A 13,476-nucleotide genomic window follows, 5' to 3' on the forward strand; every position below is an offset into this window, starting at 1 on the left:
TTGTTTGCATTATTTCTAAATATGGGCTTATCAGTAAGATTTTAACATTGGAAATGGATTTTTTTCTGGAATGATCTGTAAATGCCTCTATAATAATTTCAGGGAAGATTAGTTCAATTAGCACTTTTTTGTGTGTGGCTGGCTCACAGCTCCAGGGTCTTCAGTTTGATCCTCAGCTCTTTTTACTGGCTGTAAGGAGGTTTGCGTATTTCTCTCTGTGTCTGCATGGGTTTCCTCCAAGTTCACTGGTTTCCTCCCACCTCCCTTAAACATGCTAGTAGTTGAATTTTTTCTAAGCTAAATTAGCCTAGGTATGAATGAGTGTCTGAATGTGCTTATGCTTGATGCCCTGTGGTGGACTGATGGATTGGTGTTCCAGTCAAATCCATTCCTACTTTACACCCAGTGTTCCTGGGAAAGGCTCCAGGTCCTCCATGACACTTACATATGTGTGCATGTGTGTATACACTTGCCAGTCACTTTAAAAGGAAAACCTGTACACCTGCTCATTTATGCCGTTATCTAATCAGCCAATCATGTGGCGGCAGCACAAAGTATAAAATCATGCAGATACAGCTCAAGAGCTTCAGTTAATGTAACATGACACTGGGGGAAAAAAAATGTGATCTCTGTGATTTTAACCGTGGCATGATTGTTGGTGCCAGATGGGCTGGTTTGAGTATTTCAGAAACTGCTGATCTCCTGGGATTTTCAAACACAGCAGTCTCTAGAGTTTAAACATAGTGCAATATGGTGCAAAAAACAAAAAAACATCTTGTCTACAGACGGTCTTCAGGCTGAAACCTTGTTTATGAGAGAGATCAGTGGAGAATGACCAGACTGGTCTGAGCTGACAGGAAGTCTATAGCAACTCAAATAAGCATTCTTTACAACTGTGGTGAGCAGAAAAGCATCTCAGAACACACAACACATCAAACCTTTGAGTGGATGAGCTACAACAGCACAGACTCACTGAAACTGGACAGTTGAAGACAGGAAAAAGACCAGGTGACTTTTCTTTTCTTTCTAGTCTTCAGTTGTCCAGTCTGGGTGAGTCTATGCCCATGATAGCCTCAGATTCCTGTTCTTGGCTGCCAGGAGTGGAACCTGATGTGGTCTTTTGCTGTTGTAGGCCATCCACCTCAAGGTTTGATGTTTTGCATGCTGAGATGCTTTTCTGCTCACCACCGGGTTGTAAAGAATGATTATTTGAGTTACTATCTGGCAGCTTGAACTAATCTGTCCATTTTCCTCTGATCTCTCTTATCAGTAAGGTGTTTCCACCCATAGAACTGTCACACACAGGATGTTTTTTTGTTTTTCGCACCATTCTGTGTAAACTCTAGAGACTGTTGTGTGTGAAAATCCCAGGAGATCAGCAGTGTCTGAAATACTCAAACCAGCCCATCTGGTACCAACAACCATGCCACGATTAAAGTTACAGAGATCACATTTTTCCCCTTTCTGGAGTTTGATGTGAGCATTAACTGAAGCTCTTGACTTGTATCTGTGTGATTTTATACATTGTGCTGCTGCCACATGATTGGCTGATTGGATAACTGCATAAATGAGCAGGTGTACAAGTGTTCATAATAAAGTGGACGGTGAGTGTATATAGAGATCTTGATCATAGTTAGGGCGCACAAGTTGAACATTTAAAGAATATATAATATTACATAACTTTGCACGCTCCTTATTAGAAATATCGGAGATCTCCATTGGCTACGTCCAAAATTGTACACTACAGTACTAACTAGTATAGCAGTATATTTTTAGGAGCCTAGGTAGTGTACTACTTTGCCATGCTATGCAGTAAGTTAGGACGCAAGTTTGGACGTAGCCATTGGCCTGCGCTACAGCTCAATCCCACAATGCAGTGCGTGGCGCGTCATTGAACAGAGACCATGATGGCGGCGGTCGGTGCACCAGAAGTGATTTCACAGCTGGAAAGCGCTGCCAAAGTTTTAATGGTGAGAAATACGGCGCTGTTTTGCTCTGTGTGCTTTAATATGAGTGCGTGTGAGTGTGAGGATGAGTGGTAGAAGTGTTGCGTGGCTCGGTCATGTTTAGGGAAGGCTGGCTAACGCAGAGCGATGCGTGGCGCCGTGCGTGTTTCACTCTCCATCCCGCAAAAATGCCGCTCACACATCCACAGTCGTCTCCTCAAAAAAACAACAACAACAACAACCCAGTGGGTTCCACTACCTGTTGAGAGAGAGATAAAGTAGAACACAGTGGTCTAGACGGCGTGGCTCCGGTTGAGTCCACATGCAGTTTGAAATGACTTGGGGGTGAAGTGTGTGGAGCAGTTTGTGTCGGCGGCTAGCGGCACGCTGTTGATACACTCCGGGATGGTGAGATGCTCCAGGTCCTGCTCTAGCCAGGTGCAGACTAGTCCAGGACAAACTTCCGGTCTGAACAGATGCCTTTAACAGCTCACTAACCTGGTCGTGTGGTTGTTGATTCGCTAACTAGCCGGCTGCTAATCTAACGTTAGAGAGCTAACGGGCTAAAAAGTTCTCAGGCGCGTTTTGTAGCTAACGTTAACCAAACAAGTGGCATGAGTCACTAGCTTAAAGCCAGACCATTCATTTTCCTTTCCAATTAACACGTCTGTAAGTCACGTCTTGTGTGTAACAGCAGTCATGCACGAGCCTGTTCTCTGTGGAACACTGCAGTCACGTGAGCGCTGGCGTTTGCTTTTACACACAGAGTTGTTCATATCACTTTAGGCCCAGCCATGGCCAGTCAGCCTGGATATTATATCCTTTAGGATTTTAGGATTTTACTGTAACTTTTTTGGGGAGTGAATAGTTGACAGTTTTTTTTTAGCCAGAAGTATTTTCCTTTGTTGCAGAAATAGAGGAAATTGCAATACAATCACAACAAAAAAGGCCATTTAAGAAACTCCAGGCTACATCTCTACTAAGCAGTTGTTTAGTTGATCTTGATTTATGTATTGGATAATTTTAATGGTTTGAAAGTCGAGGTGAGGCAGACAATGCCCAGTATCAGCCTTATATATATATATATATATATATATATATATATATATATATATATATATATATATATATATATATATATATATATATATATATATACACTCTCACACACACACGTGTGTGTATGTGTGTATTTATATATACATATATATAATGTGTATATATGTAAATATATATACACACATGCATGCGCACACGTGTGTGTATGTGTGCATTTTTGTGTAATATATATATATATATATGGTGTGTGTGTGTGTGTGTGTGTGTGCATATATTAAATAAATACACAATACATGGTTTGAAAGTCGAGGTGTGTGTGTTTAAGATCACTATATCAGTCATGTCTTGACTGAGAGGAATTTGTCAGTGATGATTAGATTAGTACAACATACATAAAAGGTATCAATAATAATAATAATAAAATCATATGATGGAAATCATGAGGAGGTTAGGGACCAGAAGGATAAGTGCTTTTAGGAAATCAAAACAGTCTTCGTGAGATGCCTTGTTAAGCCTGGTGGGCACAAATGTAAGAGTTGCATATGTTTTCATTGCCTTCCTTTCCATTGTGCTGGTATTTATGGAAGAAATAGATGGAAGTTTGCAGGTAATGATTTCGGATTTCGGCAGCACGCACACTTTTCTCTACCGACTCTAACAGTGTTCCAGACATGGAAACGGTCAGTACACTTTATACCACCACTTACGGTACTAAGGGTCTGCCATTTAAGTAAGGATTAAAACATGACGGGGAGTGCTGTTCTATGAAAATAATCCCTGCTGGGGTGGTGTGATACAGCCCAATGCAAAGCAGAGGGCCGGTACTACCACAAAGTTGATTATTTTCTTATAACAGTATGTCTTTCAGTGTTTTAAATCATTAGGCCACAGCAGTTTGGCAACTATTAGAATTTTTGATTGATTAACAAACTACATGTTGTGCATTTTAACTGAGTATAGTTACATTAATGTTATAGAACCTCTGTGAGACAAATGAGTTCCTGTTATTACTTGCATTATAGCTAGAAAGAGTCGTTCCCTAAAGTCATCCCCTGTGCATTAATAAGACAAAAATGACACAGCTTGTCATGTTACCCAGAAACTGGACAGTGATGTGTCTTGAAGACTTTCCTATGATGAAAACCTTACTGAGTGTTGCCAAGCGTTGACACCCTAGACCTTCTTTAAATATTAAAAACAGTCTACTTACAGAAAGCTTCAGCAACTATTAGCCATTTTTCTTTGTTAAATATTAACATTTTTAAAATGTGTTTATTATTAGGCTTAGATTATGAGTCTGAAGAGTCTGGCACATCCTTAGAATGAGCTCATTAATATAAACCTATCATTTATGTTTTAGCTGGAGCTAGTGTCAGAACTGTGCTGTTACAGAAGATTAAACAGGGTTTGAAAATTCAGCAGTGCTGTGGTTTAATTTGAGAAGTATGCATCCCTTACCACCTTAATTTAATTATAACTAAAACTACAAAAACTCCTCTTTTCTGTCTGAGCAGAACTGTGTGGGTGTGTCAGATCGCATGCTGATCACCAGCAGCTTCTTCTTGGCAAAGTCAACAACTCGGGGACGGTGCTAGTGCTCGAAAAGTGTATAGGAATGGAAACGCACAATGGGATTCCTCTCTGTTTTTGTTTTTACCATTTCCAGGCTTATTTCGTGTTTTCTGTGCAAACCTCTGCTTTGATCTTGATTATAACCACTTGTTTGAGGCTTGTTCCCTTACATTTTGGGCTTGATAATATTAGGCTAAATGCTTGTGAGACCTGCCTGGAGAGTTACCATTAAAAAAAAAAAAAAAAGCACGAAAACTGTTGTCCTAAGGAGTATTGCAAAATCATTACCGACTTGTCAGTTTGCTATATTATCTGGGGTTATTTCTACAGGTCATTTGATAATAGATAAAGTTCCAGACATGGGGATACACAGTGCATAAAAAACAGTCACATGGCACATTTGCTTGGGACTAAAATCACACAGTATACTCTGTTATTATACATTTTCCCATCTTTCCAACTTAGACTTAGCACTTTTGGGCTTAACAAGTGTGTGTCTGCCTTTACTGCTTTAAGAGCCACTACACAAGCAGAAACGTGGAGGAGATTATGTTGTTGCTTTGGCATCAGGGTTGTTTATTTGATTAAAGAACAGAGTTTGTTTTAGAGCTGCACAATATCTTAGGGCTGGTAATATATTATTTTCTAACACACCAAATATACTAATTATTTGCAGTTGTGCAATGAGTAGCTGTAAGCAATTCATTTTTTGACTTTTTTGCCCTTTGCACAAGAGAAGCTGTATTTGCTTAAAGGAGTGAGCTATTGCTATTGTTCTCTAGTTGAATAAACATGAAATATAGCAAAAACATTTGTTTTCCGGTTCTGTGTTTTGCTGCAGCTCCAGTTTAATGCACGAAAACCCTTGAATATTTATTAATCAAACATTTGATCGCAGCCCTAGTTTGTTTGTAGGACTATTCTATCAATTACTGTCTTTGTTTTTGGTTTTTGGTATTTTGGAAATGTATCATGGAGATGAATGTTTCAAATTTTTAATGTTTTAATTATTAATGTATAAGTGTATCCTCTAAAAGCTTGTTCTTTTAAAATGATATTTTAGATAGTTCTTTAAATTTTGTAATTAGAATATACACTCACTGAGCACTTTATTAAGAACACTGTACTAATACTGGGTAGGGCCTCCCTTTGCCCTCAAAACAGCCTCAGTTGTTCAAGGCATGGATTCCACAAGATGTTGGAAACATTCCTTTGAGATTCTGGTCCAGTGGTCCTGAAGAACACTGAACTCATTGTCATGTTCATGAAACCAGTATGAGAGGACTTGCTTTGTGACTTGGTGCATTATGATGCTGGAAGTAGCTATTAGAAGACGGTAAATTGTGGACATGAAGGGATGCACATGGTCAGCAACAGCATTCAAGCGATTGATTGATTGGTATTAACAGTAGCAAGAAAACATTCCCCACATCATTACACCACCTCCACCAGCCTGGGCAAGGCAGGTCGGGCCCATGGGTTCATGCTGTTGGCACCAAATTCTGACACGGTCAAAATCACTGAGATCACATTTTTTCCCCCATTCTGATAGTTGATAGATCTGCATGATTTTATACATCGTACTGCTGTCACATGATTGGCTGTTTAGATAATTGCATGAATGAGTAGGTGTACAGGTGTTCCTAATAAATTGCTCAGTGAGTGTGTGATTAATTTGTTAGTGTGTATTGTATATGAAAATTTTTTGGAAATATTTTATTTTTACTTTTGAATGACAAAGTTATGAGAGAGGCTAAATCGCTTGTAGTTAAGCCCTTCTAATGGTAGAGTGAATTCATATTTCTGAACTTGTTTATTCTGTATCTGTACATTACAGCATTGGAACATCTTTATTTTTTTTCTCAGGTGGAATATCGGATAGTTTTCTTTATCTCGTCAGTACTTTTTTCATGATGCCTTGTCTGTTATATTACTTAGTAAAGTAGACAATATAAGATCTCTCCCTTAAGCCTTTTCAGGAATGTGTGTGTGATGCCTGTGGCATGAAGCTTAAAGGCCATCTGTAATGTGGAAATTCTCCAGTGTGATGGAGAGAACTTGATGGAGAGTGGGAAAAACACTTAGGAATAGCAGAGGTGCCATCTGATGATTTAAAAGATCCAATCACTGACATGATTTAAGGCTTAGTTGTGTAGCTGTCTGGTGTCTGCTTGGTATGTGTGTGTCTGGAGTCATGTACTACTAGATTAAGCTTAATACACTGTCAGTGTGTGAATAGAGGTAGAAGCAATTTGGGGTAGTGATGTCTGATTTGCACAGAGTGAATTTGGTACATGGTTGTGTGGTTTTTAGCTTTGTTTGGCCACTTAATTTGGGTTTTAACCTGCTTTTAACTACACGTGTACAAAATGGCTGCAGTATGCGTCCTGCGTTCATTAAAAAAAAAAAAGTGTTCCAGAAATGTTGTCATGAATTTGCTAAACATTTTACAGAACAACATGGAAACCTGACAGACATGGATATTTGGCCATTGTGTAGATATGTGCCATTTAGTAGATATTGCTTTTAATCTTCCAGATGTACATAAGATGCACAGGGAAGTAGATGAATAATGCCTGTGTTGCCGTGTAGTCACACTGCATGTAAAACTCTGGCCTTAGTGGACAGGTAAAATGTGTGCTTGTTAAAATGTAAGCAAAATGCTCTCTCTTCACTGGTCTCCTCTCAGTCTGTATGCTGTAATTGGGAATGAAATGTTTGTCTTTGCTACAGTGTGAAACTGCACTTTCATACAGTGCTTTTAAAGAGCCACCTTTTTTTGTAAAACATAAGTTTTAATATTGTATTTGTTTTAATATTGGCAGTGTGTTTACGCATGTATGCATGTCCTGTGTGTTTTCAGGCACCACCGTCCATGGTCAGCACAGAACAGAGGCAGCACGCAGAGCACATATTCCTCTCCTTTCGCAAGTCCAAATCACCTTTTGCTGTTTGTAAACACATTCTTGGTAAGTGGTAGCTCCCTCGTTTGAAGTCTTTCAGGGATGTTTATTATTTTTTTTCCTGATTAAAGGGTTTAGGACACTATTCTGGTTTCACTAATGCAGATTAGTTAAAGAGCAGCTCCAGAGAATTTCATTAGAAAATGTCTCAGAAGACATGATTTTGGAATGTGTGGAAGTATGGAAGAATATTTTGTAAAACATTTTGTTGCACTGTGTCCTCCTCCACAGTGTGAATTTAACTTATGCGAAAAATTGGCGTAAAATATTTGCGAATAAAGCACCTTTTCCATCCCATGTGTTCAAGAGAACAAAATCATCACTTCCATGGAAACTGGTGCAAAGCATCCATATAAATGGAAGCTGTTGCAACCGGGGAGGCCACTGTGGCTCTTCTTTCCAATATAATAAATTACTTGCGCTTCAGAGCACGCAGACGAAACTCTATAACCAACCTCATGTTATCTTGCGATTGGAGGCGGATGCCTGATATTGGGGAATAGAATCGTGTGAGACAGTTCTGGGAGGTAATTATACCAAATCATTTCGATGACAGACTTTGGCTCAGGCATTTCAGAATGACAAAAACAACATTCGAGATGCTGTGCAGTGAGATTGGTCCACTGGTTATCCAATCACATGACTTTTTGATGCGCATCGGGGAATTTATTCAGTAAATGTGTTTCCATCATAGTTTATGCGCATGTCTTCTTATCGAATACAAAATTTATCTGCCTCAGTTGAGCGTACAAGCTTATTTTATGTGCATTTTGGAGATTTTATTCATATCTGGTGTTTCCATCCAGCCTTTTTTTTATGCAATATCCCAAAATTCACATAAAAATACATGGATGGAAACATAGCTTATGATGGCTGCAAGTACTACACTTCAGTGAGAATTACAGGCTGTGTCCCAAATCGCATTCTACACTCTAAATTGGATGCCTAAATAACAACGATACTGTTGTACTAACATATTATGTAGGATAGAATGTTGTTTGAGACATCCCCCTCAGTTTTACAGTAATGTTATGAGAATAATCAGGTGACTCAGAAATAAAATAGACAGATCCATCAAAAATGCACACACTAAAGGTGAGCAAAAGCCTTGATTGCCTTACTCTTAGCCAGTACAACAGAGATTTAAATGCATAAAGTACAGAGTAACACACTAAAAACCAGAATTTAGCCACTAGCCATCAAAATGTTAAAATGCTAGGTAAAACTTTACTGAGAATAAAAACCATAGTTAAAATTCATTGATAAGCATACATAATAAAGCAAGCAAATCCAAGATTGATTCATGTTTGCTTGATTCTGAAATCCGAAGGATTCTTAAATCCATAAAGTACAGAGGAACACACCAAGGACACTTGTTAGTGTATGTTAGTGCACTGGCTAAAACAGATCACAGGATAAATAGACACAAACATGTCAATTCTGCCCAATTGAACCAAGTTTGAAACACCAAAATTCACCCAACCCATGATACACGGCCTGTCAGTCACACCCTGGCTGTGATGAGTTTGCTAGCTGCATCAGAAATGAAGCGGCTTGCGTGCTGCTGGGGAAAATAATCACTGACAGGGTGCTGTGATGAGGCCTGGCACGAAGTCGATTATTTTCTTATGAAAGCATGTCCTCAAGTGTTTTATTCCTCTTATATCACAGAAATTTGCCCAAAAGTATAACATATGTTTTATGTTCCTAGTTTTATATAAAGTATAAATAAACTATTTTATATATAGTTTATATAACTGTTTATGGTTATATATAATGTTGTGGCATGTTGGCAAAACAAGTGAGTTTCTCTTATCACTTATGTTATAGCAGCTATAAACAGATGTTCCCTCACCAGCCTCCACCCCTTCTTTTTCGTGACGTTAATAAGACAAAATTGCTGTGGTCCACTACTCATACCTGCCACTTCACCGCTTCAGAAAACCCTACTTATACTCTTGTATTTGTTTTGTGTTGTGTTTAATATGATCGTCATTGAAAATATCTGCTTATATTTTCTGTCATAAACAGAAATTCTGCTGTTTACTTTTGTCAGTTGTAACCAAATTGGTGCTGTAGTGAATCACAGAAGAAGAAGAAAAAGGAGCCTTTATTTGTCACATATACATTACAGCACAGTGAAATTCTTTTCTTCGCATATCCCAGCTTGTTAGGAATCTGGGGTCAGAGTGCAGGGTCAGCCATGATACAGCACCCCTGGAGCAGAGAGAGTTAAGGGCCTCGCTCAAGGGCCCAACAGTGGCAGGTTGGGCGGTGCTGGGGCTTGAACCCCTGACCTTCTCATTCGTAACTCAGAGCCTTAACCACTGAGCCACCCCTGCCCTCTGGGAAATAGAAAGAGCAACACCGCTCCATCAACCTTCCTGTGATGGATTAATGTAGTTCAGTGCAGATGAACAGCTCTGATCATGTTTTAGAATAAATTGTAAATGGAAGTAGGGAAATGGTGGCTCATTTGTTACTGAACAGAAGGTTGTGAGTTCAAATCCCAGCATCACCAACCTGCCACTGTTGAGTCCCTGAGCGGCCCTGTACCCTCAACTGCTAATCTGTACCCTGTCTCCATTGTTCATCACAGTGAATAAAACTGTCAGCCAAATGAATGAATGGAAATGTACAAAATAGAATAAACATCATCTCATGAACTGGTTGTCTTGTGTGGCGAATGTATACAATGTTTTTTGAATGCTTTATATTAAGCTGACGTTGAGTGGCGTTGCTCTTTTTATTTCCCAGAGACCAGTAAGGTGGACTATGTGCTGTTCCAGGCTGCAACAGCCATAATGGAGGCTGTAGTCAGAGAATGGATCTTGCTGGAGAAGAACAGTATCGAGTCTCTCCGAACATTCCTTCTCACCTACGTCTTACAGAGACCCAAGTAAGTGTGACTGTGAAAGAACCGATTTGGTTCCTATGTTTCTCCTACTGGCTTTTCCTGATATTGTTACACTTTTTTGCTCTTTATCTTTCCTTCTCTCCTCATCCTCAGTCTGCAGAAATACGTTCGAGAACAGATTTTATTGGCAGTTGCAGTTATAGTGAAGCGTGGTTCATTAGACAAATCCATCAACTGTAAGAGCATCTTCCATGAGGTCAGCCAGCTTATCAGCAGTGGCAATCCTACAGTGGTAAGCTATGGGAATATATTTAAAACCTCACTAATAAAAGCGCATAGAGAAGTATAAAGAGCGCAACAGATCACACTGATACAGCTTTGGTGATGTATAATGGCAACTGATCATTTTGCTCACTAGAGGGTGCCGTGTGTCTGCTGGACTTCAGGCGGGGAGATGAGGTGCAACGAAAGTGGCTCTGATTAAAAGATAAAAGAAAAGCTTGCGTGTATAGCAACCTGAAACTCATTTGCTATACTTTTGTTTCTAGTAATAACTTTTGTTTCTAGTAATAAAGGTTAATTAATATTAAATGCTTTGTTTTGTTAGTTGAGGGGCAAACAGTGTAATTATTTGAACAAATTGTAAGGTAATAACTAATCGAAAGTCACGCAGCGCAACTTATTGCATGAAAGCCTATTACTGAGGTCCAGTTCCTTGATTTCCTTGATTTTTATAAATATTGTGTTTGGGTCAGATTCCAGCCAAATAAGCAACTCCAGTTTGAAAGTCAATGGTATGGTTTCTGAAGGAACTCCAACCATAATTATTTATTATTATCCAACCATATCAGTTCATACCTCAAGCACAGAGATTGAGTGCTTCTTGAGTGCTTTGTTGGATTGACAGGTTAGGTTTTGGTCATTAGTGTTTGTTTTGAGTAATGTTGAATATTTTAAAGACAATCAGAGACTGACCAAACTGTTTTGATTGTGACCTGTGTAAAATCATAAATTTCTCTGAAAAATAACACCGATTCATGCTTCACTGCCACATTCTATTTTATTTAATTTGAGACAAAATCACTGAGCAAACAACTTAAACTGGCTCAACAAACTTGAGTGGTGGGACATTGCATGAAAATATATTTACTTGCTGAAGGAATATTTATTTAATGCTTTACTTTTAATTTTTAATTTTAAAAAGGTTGAAAATGCTCATTTTACATTTATTTGCTTTGATTATCTACGGTATACAATATACAGAGTGTCCAAAAAATCAGGAACCAATAAGAATAAAACTACCTGTACTTAATTTTGTATTTATTATTTTCAACATAAATGTTCACCCTTACACACTGCGCTGTTTCTCACTCTACATTGTTCCTTTGTATCATGCTTTTGCTCAGCATAGTCGGATTGACATACTTGCTAATCATATAACCATTACTTTCTGACTTTTTGGACACACTGTATAATGCTAAAAATAGGAGCATGAATGAGTTTTTGAATACTGATTGCAGTGTACCTTTTATTTTTTGCATTCTTTTGTTATGGTGTGGTGGTTAAATTTCATGGATGAAATTTGTATGTATTTATGGCTGTTTTTGTCTCTGAAGCAAACACTGGCATGCTCCATCCTGACAGCTTTATTAAGCGAGTTCTCCAGCTCCAATAAAACCAGTAATATTGGCCTCAGTATGGAGTTCCATGGCAGCTGCAAGCGTGTCTTTCAGGTCAGCCCTCTTGTTTGATCATTTCCTGTTTTTTTTTTTTTGTTTTTTTTTTTTTAAATTGTTCAGTTCTTTTAATGTATGCGTGCCTTCTTATGTTGTAGGAGGATGACCTTAAGCAGATCTTTGTTCTCATCATGGAGGTTTTGCAGGAGTTCAGTCGTAGGGAGAACCTCAATGCCCAGATGTCGTCCGTGTTCCAGCGTTACCTAGCACTGGCCAATCAGGTGCTCAGCTGGAACTTTCTCCCACCTAATCATATCCTTTTTAGAAAAGGTGGACGTTGCTGTGCATTGTTCTTAAATTGGAACTGAAGTAACTTCTGGGCCGGTATGTATAATGCTTTTGAGAATTGCTTTTAAAAACAGTCTGCTCTGAAATAGTCTATTATTTTCTCTTTTAACAACTCACTATTATTAAAAAAAAAAACATACATATCGATATTGATTTAGCCATGGGCTAAGGTGGGCTCTTTGGTTGAAATTTTTCATTCTCTGAGCAGTTACTCAGGCAGAGTTGTTACAGGTACAGAGACGGCCCGAGACCCAGCACTCTTGATAGTATAAGTGCTCTTAATACTGTGTGCAATTTGGTTAGCATGTAAGTAAACCGTTCTTATGAAACTAAGAAAGGAAGCACTTTATAACCGTGGTAATTTATATTTACATTCCACATATTACATCATCTTACTTTTGAGATGAGATGAACAGAGCCGCCAGGTGAGAACATGCAACGCGTTCGAAATGGCCGTGCCTCAATCAGCCGTTCTTATAGTGTGACTGGAGATACTTGTTTACTGAATTCTATCATTTAAAAAAGCCTAATGTCTTTATGAGCTTTGCATCATCAGTCGCAGTTGCAGTACATTTTTACTAGAGTGCATGCCTTTTCTGTCTGAGTGCTTTCACTATTCTTAGCAGTTAAATGAAACACTGCTGAATACTGACTCATTTAAGCATACTCTTAAAGCTAAAGAATTTTTATACTTTCTTCTATTCTTAGGCCTAAGTGTAGGAGTCAATTTCCTGAATTTTTCCTGATATTTTGGCACTTAAGCCCAAAATTGTACTACATTGTACTTTATACATACTAGCACTGATCCTGCTTCATACACTGCTTATTGAAAATGATTATTGAATACGATCTGCTATTCATGTTAATTTCAAACAGATTCATTTTTTTCTCAAACTGCATGTTGAAAATTTTTATTTATTAGAAACCTGATCGAGTTACAGATAATTCCAGCATTAACTGGAAAGGGCAGATATATTAAGACTAGAATCTATGATCAGCAATGCATTATTCTCTGCACACGATATTGTCATTGCCACAATATCTGGTGACGTTTA

General features: G+C 38.5%; 1 protein-coding gene across 1 annotated transcript in view; it reads left to right on the forward strand.

Annotated features, from left to right (window-relative positions):
* The first annotated feature begins 1,802 nt into the window (after positions 1 to 1,802).
* The window catches only part of xpo4 (exportin 4), a 30,914-nt gene continuing 19,240 nt past the window's right edge, over positions 1,803 to 13,476 (forward strand). The window contains exons 1-6 of the mRNA XM_053234393.1: positions 1,803 to 1,970; positions 7,441 to 7,546; positions 10,298 to 10,439; positions 10,551 to 10,689; positions 12,014 to 12,130; positions 12,232 to 12,384. Coding sequence (XP_053090368.1) covers positions 1,905 to 1,970; positions 7,441 to 7,546; positions 10,298 to 10,439; positions 10,551 to 10,689; positions 12,014 to 12,130; positions 12,232 to 12,384 — 723 coding nt within the window. The 5' untranslated portion in view covers positions 1,803 to 1,904. The remainder of the gene's footprint in view (positions 1,971 to 7,440; positions 7,547 to 10,297; positions 10,440 to 10,550; positions 10,690 to 12,013; positions 12,131 to 12,231; positions 12,385 to 13,476) is intronic.

Source organism: Pangasianodon hypophthalmus, chromosome 5, assembly GCF_027358585.1.
Source record: "Pangasianodon hypophthalmus isolate fPanHyp1 chromosome 5, fPanHyp1.pri, whole genome shotgun sequence".
Lineage (NCBI taxonomy): Eukaryota > Metazoa > Chordata > Actinopteri > Siluriformes > Pangasiidae > Pangasianodon > Pangasianodon hypophthalmus.